Here is a 12902-nt window from a genome sequence, read left to right as displayed (position 1 = left end):
AGAGAGGTTGATAAATTAATAAGGTTGGTGTTTGCTTTACCTAGCATACTTACAACTTAATGAACCAACGAAAGGGTGCTTGGAGATCCAGGGTCAGTAAAATCGCCATGGAATCTTTTGTGTCATAATGTTGGCAAAAAGCCTAAAACATGCAGCTCTGAGGAGTAGGAGCCACAAGGGAAAGCAGAAGGAACAGCTTAGGGATTGGAGCACAGACAATAATGAGATAAGGCACAATTCTAAATAATTTTTACTTGTATTTGTATCATCCAAATCACTCTGAGGATCAAAGAGCCCAGATTTTCTTTTGCATTTACCTTTTATGTGAATAAATAAAACTATTCCAAAAATTAATCAGAAAAAATCTGCATGATATCCTAATCTAGAGATAACTAATATTAACACTTTGGAAAAATATTTTCAGATTATAAATCAACAACTTTATCAAAATATATTACATTTTGATACCTATAAAAGGTACCTACATTTTGATACATTTTGAAACCTATAAAACTCTTTGTGAGGATGCTGGTTTGATTCCTGGCCTTGCTCAGTGGATTAAAGATTAAAAATGGGCATAACACCTAAATAGACATTTCTCCAAAGAAGACATATGGATGGCCAAGAGGCATATGAAAAAAGTGATCTGTATTACTAATTATTAGAGAAATGAAAACCAAAACTGCAATGAGGTACCACCTCACACCAGTCAGAATGGCCACCATTAACAGGTCAACAAATAACAAATGCTTAAGAGGGTGTGGAGAAAAACGTACCCTCCTCCAATGTTGGTGGGAATGTAAATTGTTACAAACCATTATGGAAACAGTATGGAGATACTTCAGGAAACTAAATATAGAGCTAACATATAATCCAGCAATTCCACTGCTGGGCATATTTCCCAACAAAAACTTTCATTAAAAAGGATACATGCACCCCTATGTTCATAGCAGCATTATTCACAATAGCCAAGACATGGAAACAACCTAAATGTCCATTCACAGATGAATGTATTAAGAAGATGTGACACATATATACAATGAAATATTACTCAGCCATAAAAAGACAAACTAATGCAATTTGCAGCAACATGGGTAGATCTAGAGACTCTTATACTAAATGAAGTAAGCCAGAAAGAATAAATAAGGCAAAAACCATGTGATACACTTGTTTGTGGAATCTAAAATATGGAACAGATGATCCTATCTAAAAACAAACAAACAAATAGCAGAAATAGATCATGGCCAAGAAGAGCAGACTCGGGGTTCCCAAGGGGGAAAGGGGAGGGAGTGGGCGGATGGGCATTTTAGGGTTTTTTGGGATGCAAACTGTTATATTTGGAATGGATGGGATCCTACTGTACAGCACAGGGAAATGTGTGTGATTGGGTCACTTTTTTGTACAACAGAACTTGATGAAAGGTTGTAAATCAATAATAATAATAAAAATATTCCTCAGAACAAGTGATATGAAAATCTCAATAAAGCAGGTCTAGGCACAGATAATCTCAGATTCCTCATTAGAAATGATTCAAGCTAGAATGTAGGGGAAAAAATATCTTTAAAAGCTGAGATTCACTGAAAAGGGACCAGGCTGTAAATTAATACAGTCCGGGGTTAGATGTGGTGCTGCTGGGAGGACACTGGCAAAATATTGTCCAGTTTAAGGATTAATAAAACAGTAATATCTGCTAAGCACCGGAAACTTTTCAGCGCTCTTTATGTGCATGATCTCGTGTCTCTACAGCTCTATTTATGCTACACCCACAATTGTTGTCACTTTGCAGACCAAGAAATCAAATTACTATAGTTGTACAACTCACTTAATGTCATGTAACCAGTAATTAATATTAGGATTAAAATCAAGGCACCCTGATTCTAGTGGTTGTGCTTTAGTTTTCATAATTGTATGATTGTATTTCAATTATTGTATATGTAAAATGATGAATGAAAATCCTGTTAGGTACACAGAGCAAAATAGGTGCAGAAGTGAGGAGAGAGTTTGACCTTCCTTTGTCTTCCCTGAAAGCAGAGGAGCAATTCAGTTTATAGGAGTAGAGTGAATGTCTCTGATAAAATTCCACCTGACTTCATATATCCTCTATGACTAGGTTCTTTATTCTTTTTCTTCACAACCACAGGAGAAGTTATCTGTTGCTACGTGATGTCATAAAGCCTCAAAAGTATTGTTCGAAAGGACGATTATGTGTACTTTTTTTTGGCCACACCCACGGCATGTGGAAGCTCCCAGGCTTCATATTTTTTAGTTAATTTATTTAGTTTTTATTACTCAATGAACTTATTGCATTTATAGTTGTACAATGATCATCACAATCCAATTTTATAGGATTTCCATCCCACAACCCCAGCGCATACCACCACCTCCCCGAACTGTCTCCTTTGGAAACCATAAGTTTTTCAAAGTTTGTGAGTCAGTATCTGTTCTGCAAAGAAGTTCATTCCGTTCTTTTTTCAGATTCCACATGTCAGTGAAAGTATTTGATGTTGGTGTCTCATTGTATGACTGACTTCACTTAGCATGATAATTTCTAGGGCCATCCATGTTGCTAAAAATGGCCCAGGCCTCGGATTGAACCCACACCACAGTTACAACCTGTGCCACAGCTGTGGCAATGCCAGATCCTTAACATACTGTACCTTATGGGAACTTTCAATGTCTGCTTTTTAATAGGGTTAAAGAGGCAATAAACTTAGAAAGTATGCATACTACTATATTTTGCCGTAAACAATAAATAAATCCAGACTAAGTATGGACAGACTTTATGCAAAAGGATTATTGCAGTGGAGGTGGAGGGTTTGGGAAAATGGCAAGAAAGGATACTTCGGGAAGAGGCCAGGGAAAGATTTCCCAAGGTGTTGACATTATGATGTGAGCCACAAGGGAAGTCTCCAAGGCATTGCCACTATGCTGAGTTCAAGGATAAATGGGATTTAGCTAAAGGACAAACTAGAGAAGGAAAAGAACAGTATTTCAGGAGTGAACAAGGATCCAGAAATAAAAAAATTAGAAAGACAAATGTATTCCATATGCCCAGCCGCAGAGGACTAGGGAGAGAAATGTGGAAAGTTATGAAGAATTTAATAAATAAGAGTATGAAGAGTTTTATACTCTCAAGAGTTTTACATGAGAACTAATACAGAGATTCATATTTTTTTGTTCTTTTCACTTTGTGCTACTGATCTCTGATCAGTATGAACCTGAGTTTTCCATATACTTTTCTAGTTTAGTGTTATTGGAATTTGTTTTTGTATTTGTGCAAAACATAGCTACTTTTTTTCTCTCTCTTTTCTTTTTTTTTTTTTTTTGGCCGCACTCCAGGCATGCAGAAGTTCTTGGGCCAGGGATGGAACCCGAGCCACAGCAGTGACAACACCAAATCTTTAACCACTTATGCCACCAGGGAACACCAAAATATAGCTATTTTTACAACTGGAGTTTCAGTACATGTTTCCATGTTTCCATGTTTCAGTGCTTGGGCTGCTTCTTCCTAAGAGGTTTTTTTTTTTTAATTTTCCTTTTTATTATAAACACCCATTGATGATTTATCTCCAGCTCTGTAATGTTAGTCTTCCTCTTTGATGATACATTTATTTCTGTGTAGAGTACATTTTCTGATTTTAGAAAGTATGTAAAAATTTTTAAATTGAAGTAGTATGTTACTACTTAGTTTCAGGTATACAGCAGAGTGATTCGGTCATATATATATAATATATGTAATATAATGTATGTATCCTTTTCACATTCTTTTCCATTATGGTTTATTACAAGATATTGAATATAGTTTCCTATGTTATGTAGAGGTCCTAGTTATTTACCTATTTTACATATAGGAATTAATATATGCTAATCCCTTTTTATTGAGGTATAATCAAAACGAAGAATTATATCAGTTTCGGGTAGGATGATTTGACATTTGTTTATATTGTGAAATGATTACCACAATAAGTATGGTTAACATCGGTCAGCTTATCTAGATATAGAATTTTTCTTTATGTGAGGAGAGTTTTTAAGATTTTAGAAAGGGGATTTTTTGTACTACCATTTGGAGAATGATCCTGCCGGGTATGTGGATGATCTGTCGTCACCATCGTCATCATCATCTTTCATGTACTTGCACAGTTGAGCTGTTTGCTGAATAGGTGACAGTGGTTTGAAGGTGTAATTTCTTTTGTCCTCCTGGACAATCTCTTTTAATGGCAGATGGTACCACAGCCCATTTGTTTTGTAAGGAGGGGAAAAAATAAACCAGTTAGTATCTGTTTTAGCTCCAAGAACAAAAATGTTTTTAGACACTTTGTCTAGCCACCATGATGATTTCAAAGATACAAAATCATGTAAAAACTTAAGGCCCATTAGTCTAGTATTTCCCAAACTATCCATGGTGAAGAACTTGCATTGCACTACCTTCAATTTGTTGCGTACTCATATTTTGTAAATACAGTCCAGGTGAATTATTTAAAAAAGAATTTAAAAAGGCATAAGGCTGAAGTTCAATTTTTTTTTATTGTTAGGTTCACCAAATATTAACTTTGTGACATTGCTCTTATAATATATAAAGCTTACTTTCTCTTTTTCTATTTATTTTTCATCAAAAAGAGTTTGCTGATCTGCTTTTGTCCTAAGCTAAAGACGACACCAAGCTGTCATAATAATTTGGATCCACAATTTCAATATTTTCCTATTTCTTTGAGAAAAATGCCATTCTTTTGATTGAATAACTGAATGCCTGCTTCACTTGCTTGTTCCTCAGGGTATATATAAAGGGGTTTAGCATTGGGGCAACGGAAGTGGTGAGCACTGACACACCCTTATTAATGTCCACTTTTTCCTTTGCTGAGGGCTTAATGTAAATGAAGATGCAGCTTCCATAGGTGATGGATACAACAAGCATGTGGGACGAACAGGTGGAAAAAGCCTTTTCCCTTTGCTGGGCAGAGGGGAATTTTAGGATTGTCTTGATGATGTATACATAGGAAAGAACTACACACACAAGGGTCATGATGAAGGTCATCACGGCGCAGGCTATAACCATCTGGTCTATGAACCATGTGTCTGAACAAGAGATCTTGAGGGTAGGTGATGCATCACAGAGAAAATGATCAATGATGTTAGAGTCACAGAACTCCAGATTTAAGCCTAGGCTAAGTGGAGGGATTATGATGAACAAGCCTCCAGCCCAACAGGAGAGGACAAACCTTCTGCAGACTCTGCTGTTCATGATGGTCACATAATGCAGGGGTTTGCAGATGGCCACATAGCGGTCATAGGACATGACGGCCAAGAGAAAAAATTCTGTTGATCCAAAAAAGATGACAAAGAATAGCTGACTAGCACAGGCATTATAAGTAATGGTCTTGTCTCCAGTAGACATGCTATAAAGGAATCTGGGGATACAGACCGTAGTGAATGAGGTCTCTAAGAAGGAGAAATTTTGGAGGAAAAAGTACATGGCAGATTTAAGCTGAGAATTCACTAGGGTGAGGGAGATGATCGTCAGATTGCCAGTCGCACTCAGCATATAGGTGACAAGCAGGAAGATAAATATCAGAGCTTGAAGTTGTGGGTCATCAGTCAGTCCCAGCAGAATGAATGTCATCAGCCTTGTATGGTTTCTCATCATGGGCTGCGGACCTCAGCCCAATCTGTTTAGAAAATTGAGATTGATATTGAAAAAAGTGGTACCAAAAATCATGTTGTCAATGGATACCAGCAAAAAACTTCACTGAATGCAGTTCTCATAGATTTTCATCTTGGACTTAACAATAAACCCTGAATAGATGGCTGTCCTCAGCACTTACTGAAGTGTATTCCACGGTTGGCTGAGGGATGTTTTCTCAAAATTGTTTTTATTGCATTAGAGATCTTCTTCTTTCTTTTCCGGCTGCACCCATTGTATATGGAAGTTCCCTGGCCAGGGGATGAATCTGAGCTGCAACTGAGACCTATGCTACAGCTGAGGCAATGCCAGATCCTTAATCCATGGCACCACAGTGGGAACACCCTGGGGACCTTATTTTTATAGCTCTTCCCACTTTCTCCAATTATTTTTTTCCTATTGATTTTGACATTGTGAATGCATTTGTTTTTTAATTTAACTTTAATCACAGGAGCAGAAGAGATTGTTGATGTAGGTGGTGATTTCACTGGTAGTCTAATATCCTTTTTCTTCCTATAATTCTTTACTACTCACCAGTTGAATTAAAAAAATCACCACCAGTTTCACACCATCGCTTGAAGTTCCGATTCTTTATTAAATGCATGTACAGAACTTGATCATCTTGTCTCTGTGTGCCTCTGTAATAGAAGTTGGTAAAACTTGACACTGTTGTGTCTAAAGATAATTTTTTTTTGTCCTTTTAGGACTGAAGCCCTGGCACATGGAAGCTCCTAGGCTAGAGGTTGAATGGGGCTGCAGCTGCCAGGCCATTACCGCAGCCACAGCAACTCAGGATCCAAGCTGCATCTTTGACCTACATCTCATCTTAGGGCAAAGCCAGATCCTCAACCCAGTGAGTGAGGCCTGGGATCCAACCCGTGTCCTTATGGATACTAGCTGGGTTAATTACCCCTGAGCCACAGCGGGAACTCCTAAAGAGAATTTTTAACAAAAAAAGCAAAGAGATTCCTAAAGACACCACCTTTCTGTTCCTATCTGCTAACAATCCCTAAGTTTCTAAGATGAACCCAATTTCTACTCTTGTTCAATCTACAGTAAAGCAGGGTTTTGATGCACTAATATAAGAAATATACCACCTGGGAAGGTGGTAAAAATTCAAAGGCCCAGGCTTTATCCCACTTTAATGAGCTTTGGCATCTGAGTTCTTTATCTCTCTAGGTGATTCAGAAACACATCAAAATTTGAGAACCACTTTCTTTGGTCATTAATCTATACATACCAAATAATGTAACTGCTATTACTTCCTATTACATTTACAATGTGATAAAGCTGAAATCCTGCCAATTGTCTTAATATCTAGGTGACAGGTTCAAATTCGATTTAAAATAACAAATCCATTCTGCAAGGGCTCTGTCGCTCTTAACTCACTGCTTTGTTTCTTCTCATTCACCAAGATTTCCCATAAAATATAAGAGCTGAATAAGTCTCTGCCAGTTCTAATGTGGATTCTGCAGGCATGTTTTAGTGAGACTGCTTTTAAGAAGGTCATCTCTAATGGCCTTCTGTCTAAATACAATATACTCCTTTTGTTGGGTTGAACTGTGTGTACTTACTGTTTTTACATATCTGAAGGACAGATCAACCTAATGCTTGACCTTTCAGTTGGGCTGCATCTTTAATTTACTTCCTTCTTTTCGTCTTCCTTACAATTGTGTACTATTTGTTAAGTATAAAAATATGTTTAAAAACTACCAATACTACCCACCATGGATGGTGGCAATAATGCTACTGTTGCAAGAAGGGCAACCCCTTCAAGGCCCCTAGAAGGTGCTCTTGCCTAACCCTCAGAAATGAATCATCTGGGGAGAAATGGGTGCTGACAAAGCCAGAGACGTTATTGGGCAGGGGCACCTGGGCAGAGAGCACCAGGGTAAGGGAACCCAGGAGAACTGCTCTGCCATGTGGCTTGCAATCTCCTAATAGCAGTTTTTAATTTATAAAATATTTTTACTAGTAAGTATAACAAAGAGGAGTGTATAAAAACGGGTGGAGCTTAAATAATATGTATTAAAGAAACAAGAATAGAACACAACTTGCACCACAGAAACCCTTTGAAGGCTGTCCCTGATTACCACTGCCTCTCAGCTCCTGTAGCTAAGGGAAGTTTCAATTTCATGATAATAACATTCTGTTCGTTAGAGTTTTCTAGTATTGTCCACATGCTTGAAATTTAGTTTAGCTATTTTAAACTGCATAGAGATGGAAGTGTATTGACTATAGTCTTTTCTGCCTAGCTTTTCTTAACATTATGTTCTAGAAATTCACTCATGTTTTTATTTGTAGACATGGTTCTTTCTTTTCTGGAATCTGTGGATGGCACTATGAACACACCCTAATTTATTAATGTACTCCTCTATTGATTGTTATCTGTGCTTCCAATTTGGATTATTATAAATAATGTTTGCTATGAATCTTGTTGCATGTAAACACAATTCACAATGCTTAAGTCACATACCTGTCTTTCAAGACAAAATTTGAATTTCTTTCAAAGATCGCATTCTCCAGAATTTATTCTGCTATTTTCTCAACAGCATTGATAGATTTAGAAATCTTTAAAGAGGTAGGCACTTCTTTGCTTACCATCTTCATTGATCAAACTCCCTTGACATCAATTAACATTTGTATGCTTCTGATTCCTAAGTGTCTATCTCTAATTACAACTATGTCCTTGTATTCTAGGCACAGAGCCAAATGGCTACTAGTGACCTGTTCAAATGGCTCAAAAATTTTCATAGCCTATTTCAGAGCGTCTGTGTGTATTTCCTAAAAAAAGAGCTAATATGGAGTTTTAGTTTTGGCTCAGCATTAACAAACCTGACAAGGAACCATGAGGATGAGGGTTTGGTACCTGGCCTGGCTCGATGGGTTGAGTATCCGGAGCTGCCTTGAGCTGTGGGGTAGGTTGCAGGTGAAGCTCAGATCCTGTGGTTGCTGTGGCTGTGGTGTAGGCCACTGGCTGCAGCTCCAATTTGACCCCTAGCCTGGGACTTTCCATCTGCTGCACATGAGGCCCTTAGAATAAAAGAGAATAAAAAAAGAGGTGATAAGTATTGAGCATTGTAACATGCCTTATATGGATTCTTGTCTGGAACTCTCTCTCCTTCAATTGTTTGTGTTTCATTCTCGACCTTATCTCATGAATATATCATCACTCCTGCTCTGTAACTGTTTACCCTTGGAGAAACCCTTATTCGAAATGTGTATAACCAGATTCAAGGATGAGTTTGCATGGAATTTCATCAAATTTTGGGCAATCTTTCTAAAAGTCAAAACTGGCCATGCAGTAATGATGTATAGAAGAGTTTGTACGAACATTTGATCCCTAGCAGTACACTACTCTTATGTTGCTAATTGGATTATCTCATATCAAAGATTACATGTGCAACAATGTTTTGAGATTATTCCACTGGTGATAGCATTTGCTTGCCATAAATCAAAATGACTTATTTGTACATCTCAGTGTGGTGGTTTGTCTGGTTAGATTCCCTCCAACTACTGTCTCCAATGGCTAACTGACATATACTTCACTCATGTAGGGGTTATATGAATTCCTTTGAGAAATTATCTTGAGCCACCTTTGCCTGGGTTAAGTGCCTTTTGTTCCCCTTGCAACCCTCTGCTTTTTACTATCTTAGCATTCAGCAGAAGGAAATAATTTTGTTGAGATTCAAGACTATGCTTTATTCAAATTATATTATGCAATTAGTGGAATTTTAGATTTATAATCAAATAAAAAAATTTATACTCTAAAATGTACACATCCCACATTTAACCTACTAGCCTCAAACACATTTTGGCTTCCTCATTCAATGCAATTGGCATTCCTTTTTAAAATGTCTTTAACAGGTGTTTCCCATAACTTTGAACATGGGCATTACTGCTAAAGCTCATTTTGGTGGAGGAGTTACTGCTAATCCCTCTGGCATTACTCTAGGCCATGACCTGTGGATGCTGAGAGCTCATACAGATGACCACAGTGACAGCTGCCTTCCTCTTTCTGTCCAAGTTGCTATTCAGAGTTTTCTCTTTTTTGATGTCACAACTTCTCAACACACCTCACTGAGAAATTACAAACTGAAATCAGGATTTGTAATTCTGTATATCGGTTTCTAGCTGTTTCCTCTTTGGACCTAAATCACTTACCCCTGATGCTACTCAAATATTTCCAATTGGAAAGTGTATCTCTAAGGCTGTCATTTTCCTAGATTGCTAACTGAAAAGCATCCCTTGGAGGCCTTATGAATAGTTTCACTTGGTTCTTTCCTTTTTTTCCTACCCAGGTGAAGGCAGAAGGCAGCCCCCACTTTGTGCCCAGATTCTACTATTCAGCACGTCATGTGTAAAACACCATGTCAAAGAAATGGAACTAAGTTAATTCCTGAGAGGGGGTATTTAAAGACCATAAAGGGACCAACCGTCATAGATCACCTGAAGTTATAGGAATGAAATATACCTGTTCACACGTATCCTCCCTCTGCTGGCACATTGTTGGCAGAGCAGTGTTCTTTTTTGCAAACATATTTTTTTTTCCTTCCTAAGTAGGATCATTATCTTGCCTGGATACTTAGGACCAAATTTAACAAAGAGATTTATAGGAAAGTGCTGGGTCATAATCTCTACTTATTCTTCAAAGATGATTTTTGTTGTTAAATTTACAAGTGCATAGGGTAATCACTGTTGGAACACGAACAGGTGTATCATGATATTGAGGAAAGCATATGTGTATGTTTCTGTGCACACACACATATACACACATTTCTCTACAATGTGTGTGTCTATATATTTATTGTTTGCATGAGTGAATGAGATATTGAGAAAGGTTGCTTCTGGGTGTTCAAAAAATCATGCTACGTTGGGATAATTTCACTAATGCCTCAGCAGGCTGACATTTATTTTAATGTGTTTTATTTCATCACTATAAAAATTACCTGCTTTAATTTCTTAAAAAGACCTTTTCATAAATCAAATCATCTTAGTTTTCAGAGGCAAGCATCATTCTATCTCTATGTCAAGGTGAGATAAGTGACCAAGGTGAACATACTTACTCTTTGGTCATCATAGCTTCCGAGAGTCATTTCACCCCAAATTCCCCAGGGTGACAAAAAGCAACCGCAAATGTGTCCATGGAAATAGTGGGTGCACTGCCAATCACCCATTTTTTGTAAGTCCATGCTCACACTCACAGGTGGAGGTTTCCTGAGTTTTCTATCTCTAGAACATTTTGAGATTTTTCTCAAGCTTTTGAACTCGCTTTAAATCTAACACTCTTTTCTTTAAGAAAACACTCTTCCCTTTAAGAAAAAAGCTGGAGGGTGCAGGACCCCACTCTGGTTTTTAGAGAACCTGCTGTTATGATTCCTTTGAAATACTAACATTTTTTTCATGTACATACCTAAGTGAATAAACATTTATGTCCTTAGTGACTGGTTCAAAAGTCACTAAGGAATCTGGTGTGTAAACTTATTGGGAAAGAAAAACTCCTGAAGGAACAGTGGGGCCAGTGTTTTCAGAGACAGAAATCAAAATGAACTTCATCATAAACCCTTTTAAATTACAGGGAACAATTTTCCTTATTTACTAATTTTTATGAATATTTCTTTTTAATTGTAAAAATAATTCAAATAATCAAAAAGGAAATACATAAAAATTACACATGGTAAAGAGACAACTATTGGTATTTGTATATGTACACTAAGGCATACTTCTTTTGTATATCTCTGTGCATGTTTATTAAGACATTTAAAATGGGAGCACATTCCATAAAATTGAATCATAAAAGTGCTATTTTTTAGATTTGTAAACACAGGGCACTAAGTATCACTTCAATAGTTTTTGTTTATTTGTTTGTTTTCTAGGGCCACACCCTTTGCATTTGGAGGTTCCCAGGCTAGGGGTCAAATCATAGCTCCAGCTGCTACCTACACCATAGCTCACGGCAATGCTGGATACTTAACCCACTGAGTAAGGCCAGGGATTGAACCCAAAACCTCATGGTTCCTAGTCAGATTTATTTCTGCTGTGACACAGTGGTAACTCCTCACTTCAATAATTTATACAAGCTTCAGCACAAAAAATTCCTGCAGGGGAAAAAAATGGAGTTCCCCGTGGTCTAGCAAGTTAAGGATTCGCCATTGTCAGTGCTGTGGTATGGATTCGACCCCTGGCCCGGGAACTTTCACATGCTGGTCTATAAAAATCCCTGTGTGTAGTGTTCATTTTATCAATGCTTGGTTACTTTTTAAAACAATCTCTGATTTTGAATACTTTTTTACTCTTCATTAAAATTACTGCAAGGTACTCATTGTATGTACTTATTCTCTATTTCACTCACTGCTGTAAATTTATTCTTGATTTTTAACAATTGACAGATTTCCACAAAAGTAATAATTTAGAAAACATTATAGAAATTTATCATAAATTATTCCAAATGGCCTTTATAAGATGCATCATTATTTGGATTTTGTTTCATATTGCAAAGTGCTATCCCAAAAGGGAACACCAAAACTTGCCAGTCTCAAGCCCACTCATTTCCCCAGGCCCAGTTCCTAAACACTACATTTTCTTAATTTCATTTTCAAATTGTGAATTACTAGTATACAGAAATGCAACAAATTTATTTTATTGATTGCATATCCTCCAAAATTGTTAAACCTAGTCATTCAAATGGCAATGTGGATTTTGTGGATTTTCTATGAACATGATCATGTAACTTACAAATAAAAATAGTTAAAGTAGTTTCACTTTATTTTCTGTCTTTATTTCTTTTATCCCCCCCTCTAACTGTCTTTGTAAAAACTTCTGCTGCGACGTTGAATAGAAGTGTTTAAAGCAGATATTCTTCATCATACACAGTACATAATCTTTTTTTATATTTCTGGATTTAAGTTATTTTTAGAGGATCTTCATATTTATATTCATAAGGACTATGTATTCATAAGGTCTTTAGTTTTATTTTGCCATGCTTATGTCAGATTTTGGGATTGTGATAATGCTGGCCTCATAAAATAAGTTGGGAAAGGTTTTCTCTTCTATTTTCTTCAGGGGTTTGTGAAAGACTGATACGAGTTGTTGAAACATTGGCAAAATTCTCCATTGAAGCTATCTATTTCTTGTGTTTGATTTAAGAGAAGCTTTTTAGAAAATTACTAATCTAAAAAAAAAAAAAAAAAAAAAAAAAAAAAGGAGTTCCCGTCGTGGCGCAGTG

General features: G+C 36.9%; 1 protein-coding gene and 1 long non-coding RNA gene across 2 annotated transcripts in view; one reads left to right on the top strand and one right to left on the bottom strand.

Moving 5' to 3' along the window:
- The window catches only part of LOC146403266 (uncharacterized), a 69377-nt gene extending 56934 nt beyond the window's left edge, over positions 1-12443 (top strand). The window contains exon 3 of the long non-coding RNA XR_014803316.1: positions 9979-12443. This is a non-coding gene — a long non-coding RNA (uncharacterized LOC146403266). The remainder of the gene's footprint in view (positions 1-9978) is intronic.
- On the bottom strand, positions 2030-5641 carry LOC100511675 (olfactory receptor 6C2-like). Its single transcript, XM_084955890.1, has one exon. The coding sequence runs from the start codon at positions 5639-5641 to the stop codon at positions 4700-4702; it is 942 nt and encodes a 313-aa protein (XP_084812016.1). The 3' UTR covers positions 2030-4699.
- Positions 12444-12902: the final 459 nt, after the last annotated feature.

The sequence above is a fragment of the Sus scrofa genome, chromosome 5 (genome assembly GCF_054392235.1).
Source record: "Sus scrofa isolate SSC_HxYL_T2T_F1_AM1 chromosome 5, Sscrofa_HxYL_maternal_Yorkshire_Landrace_v2.0, whole genome shotgun sequence".
NCBI lineage: Eukaryota > Metazoa > Chordata > Mammalia > Artiodactyla > Suidae > Sus > Sus scrofa.
Note: the sequence above shows the minus strand (reverse complement) of the source record. Positions and strands in the feature narration are given on the sequence as shown.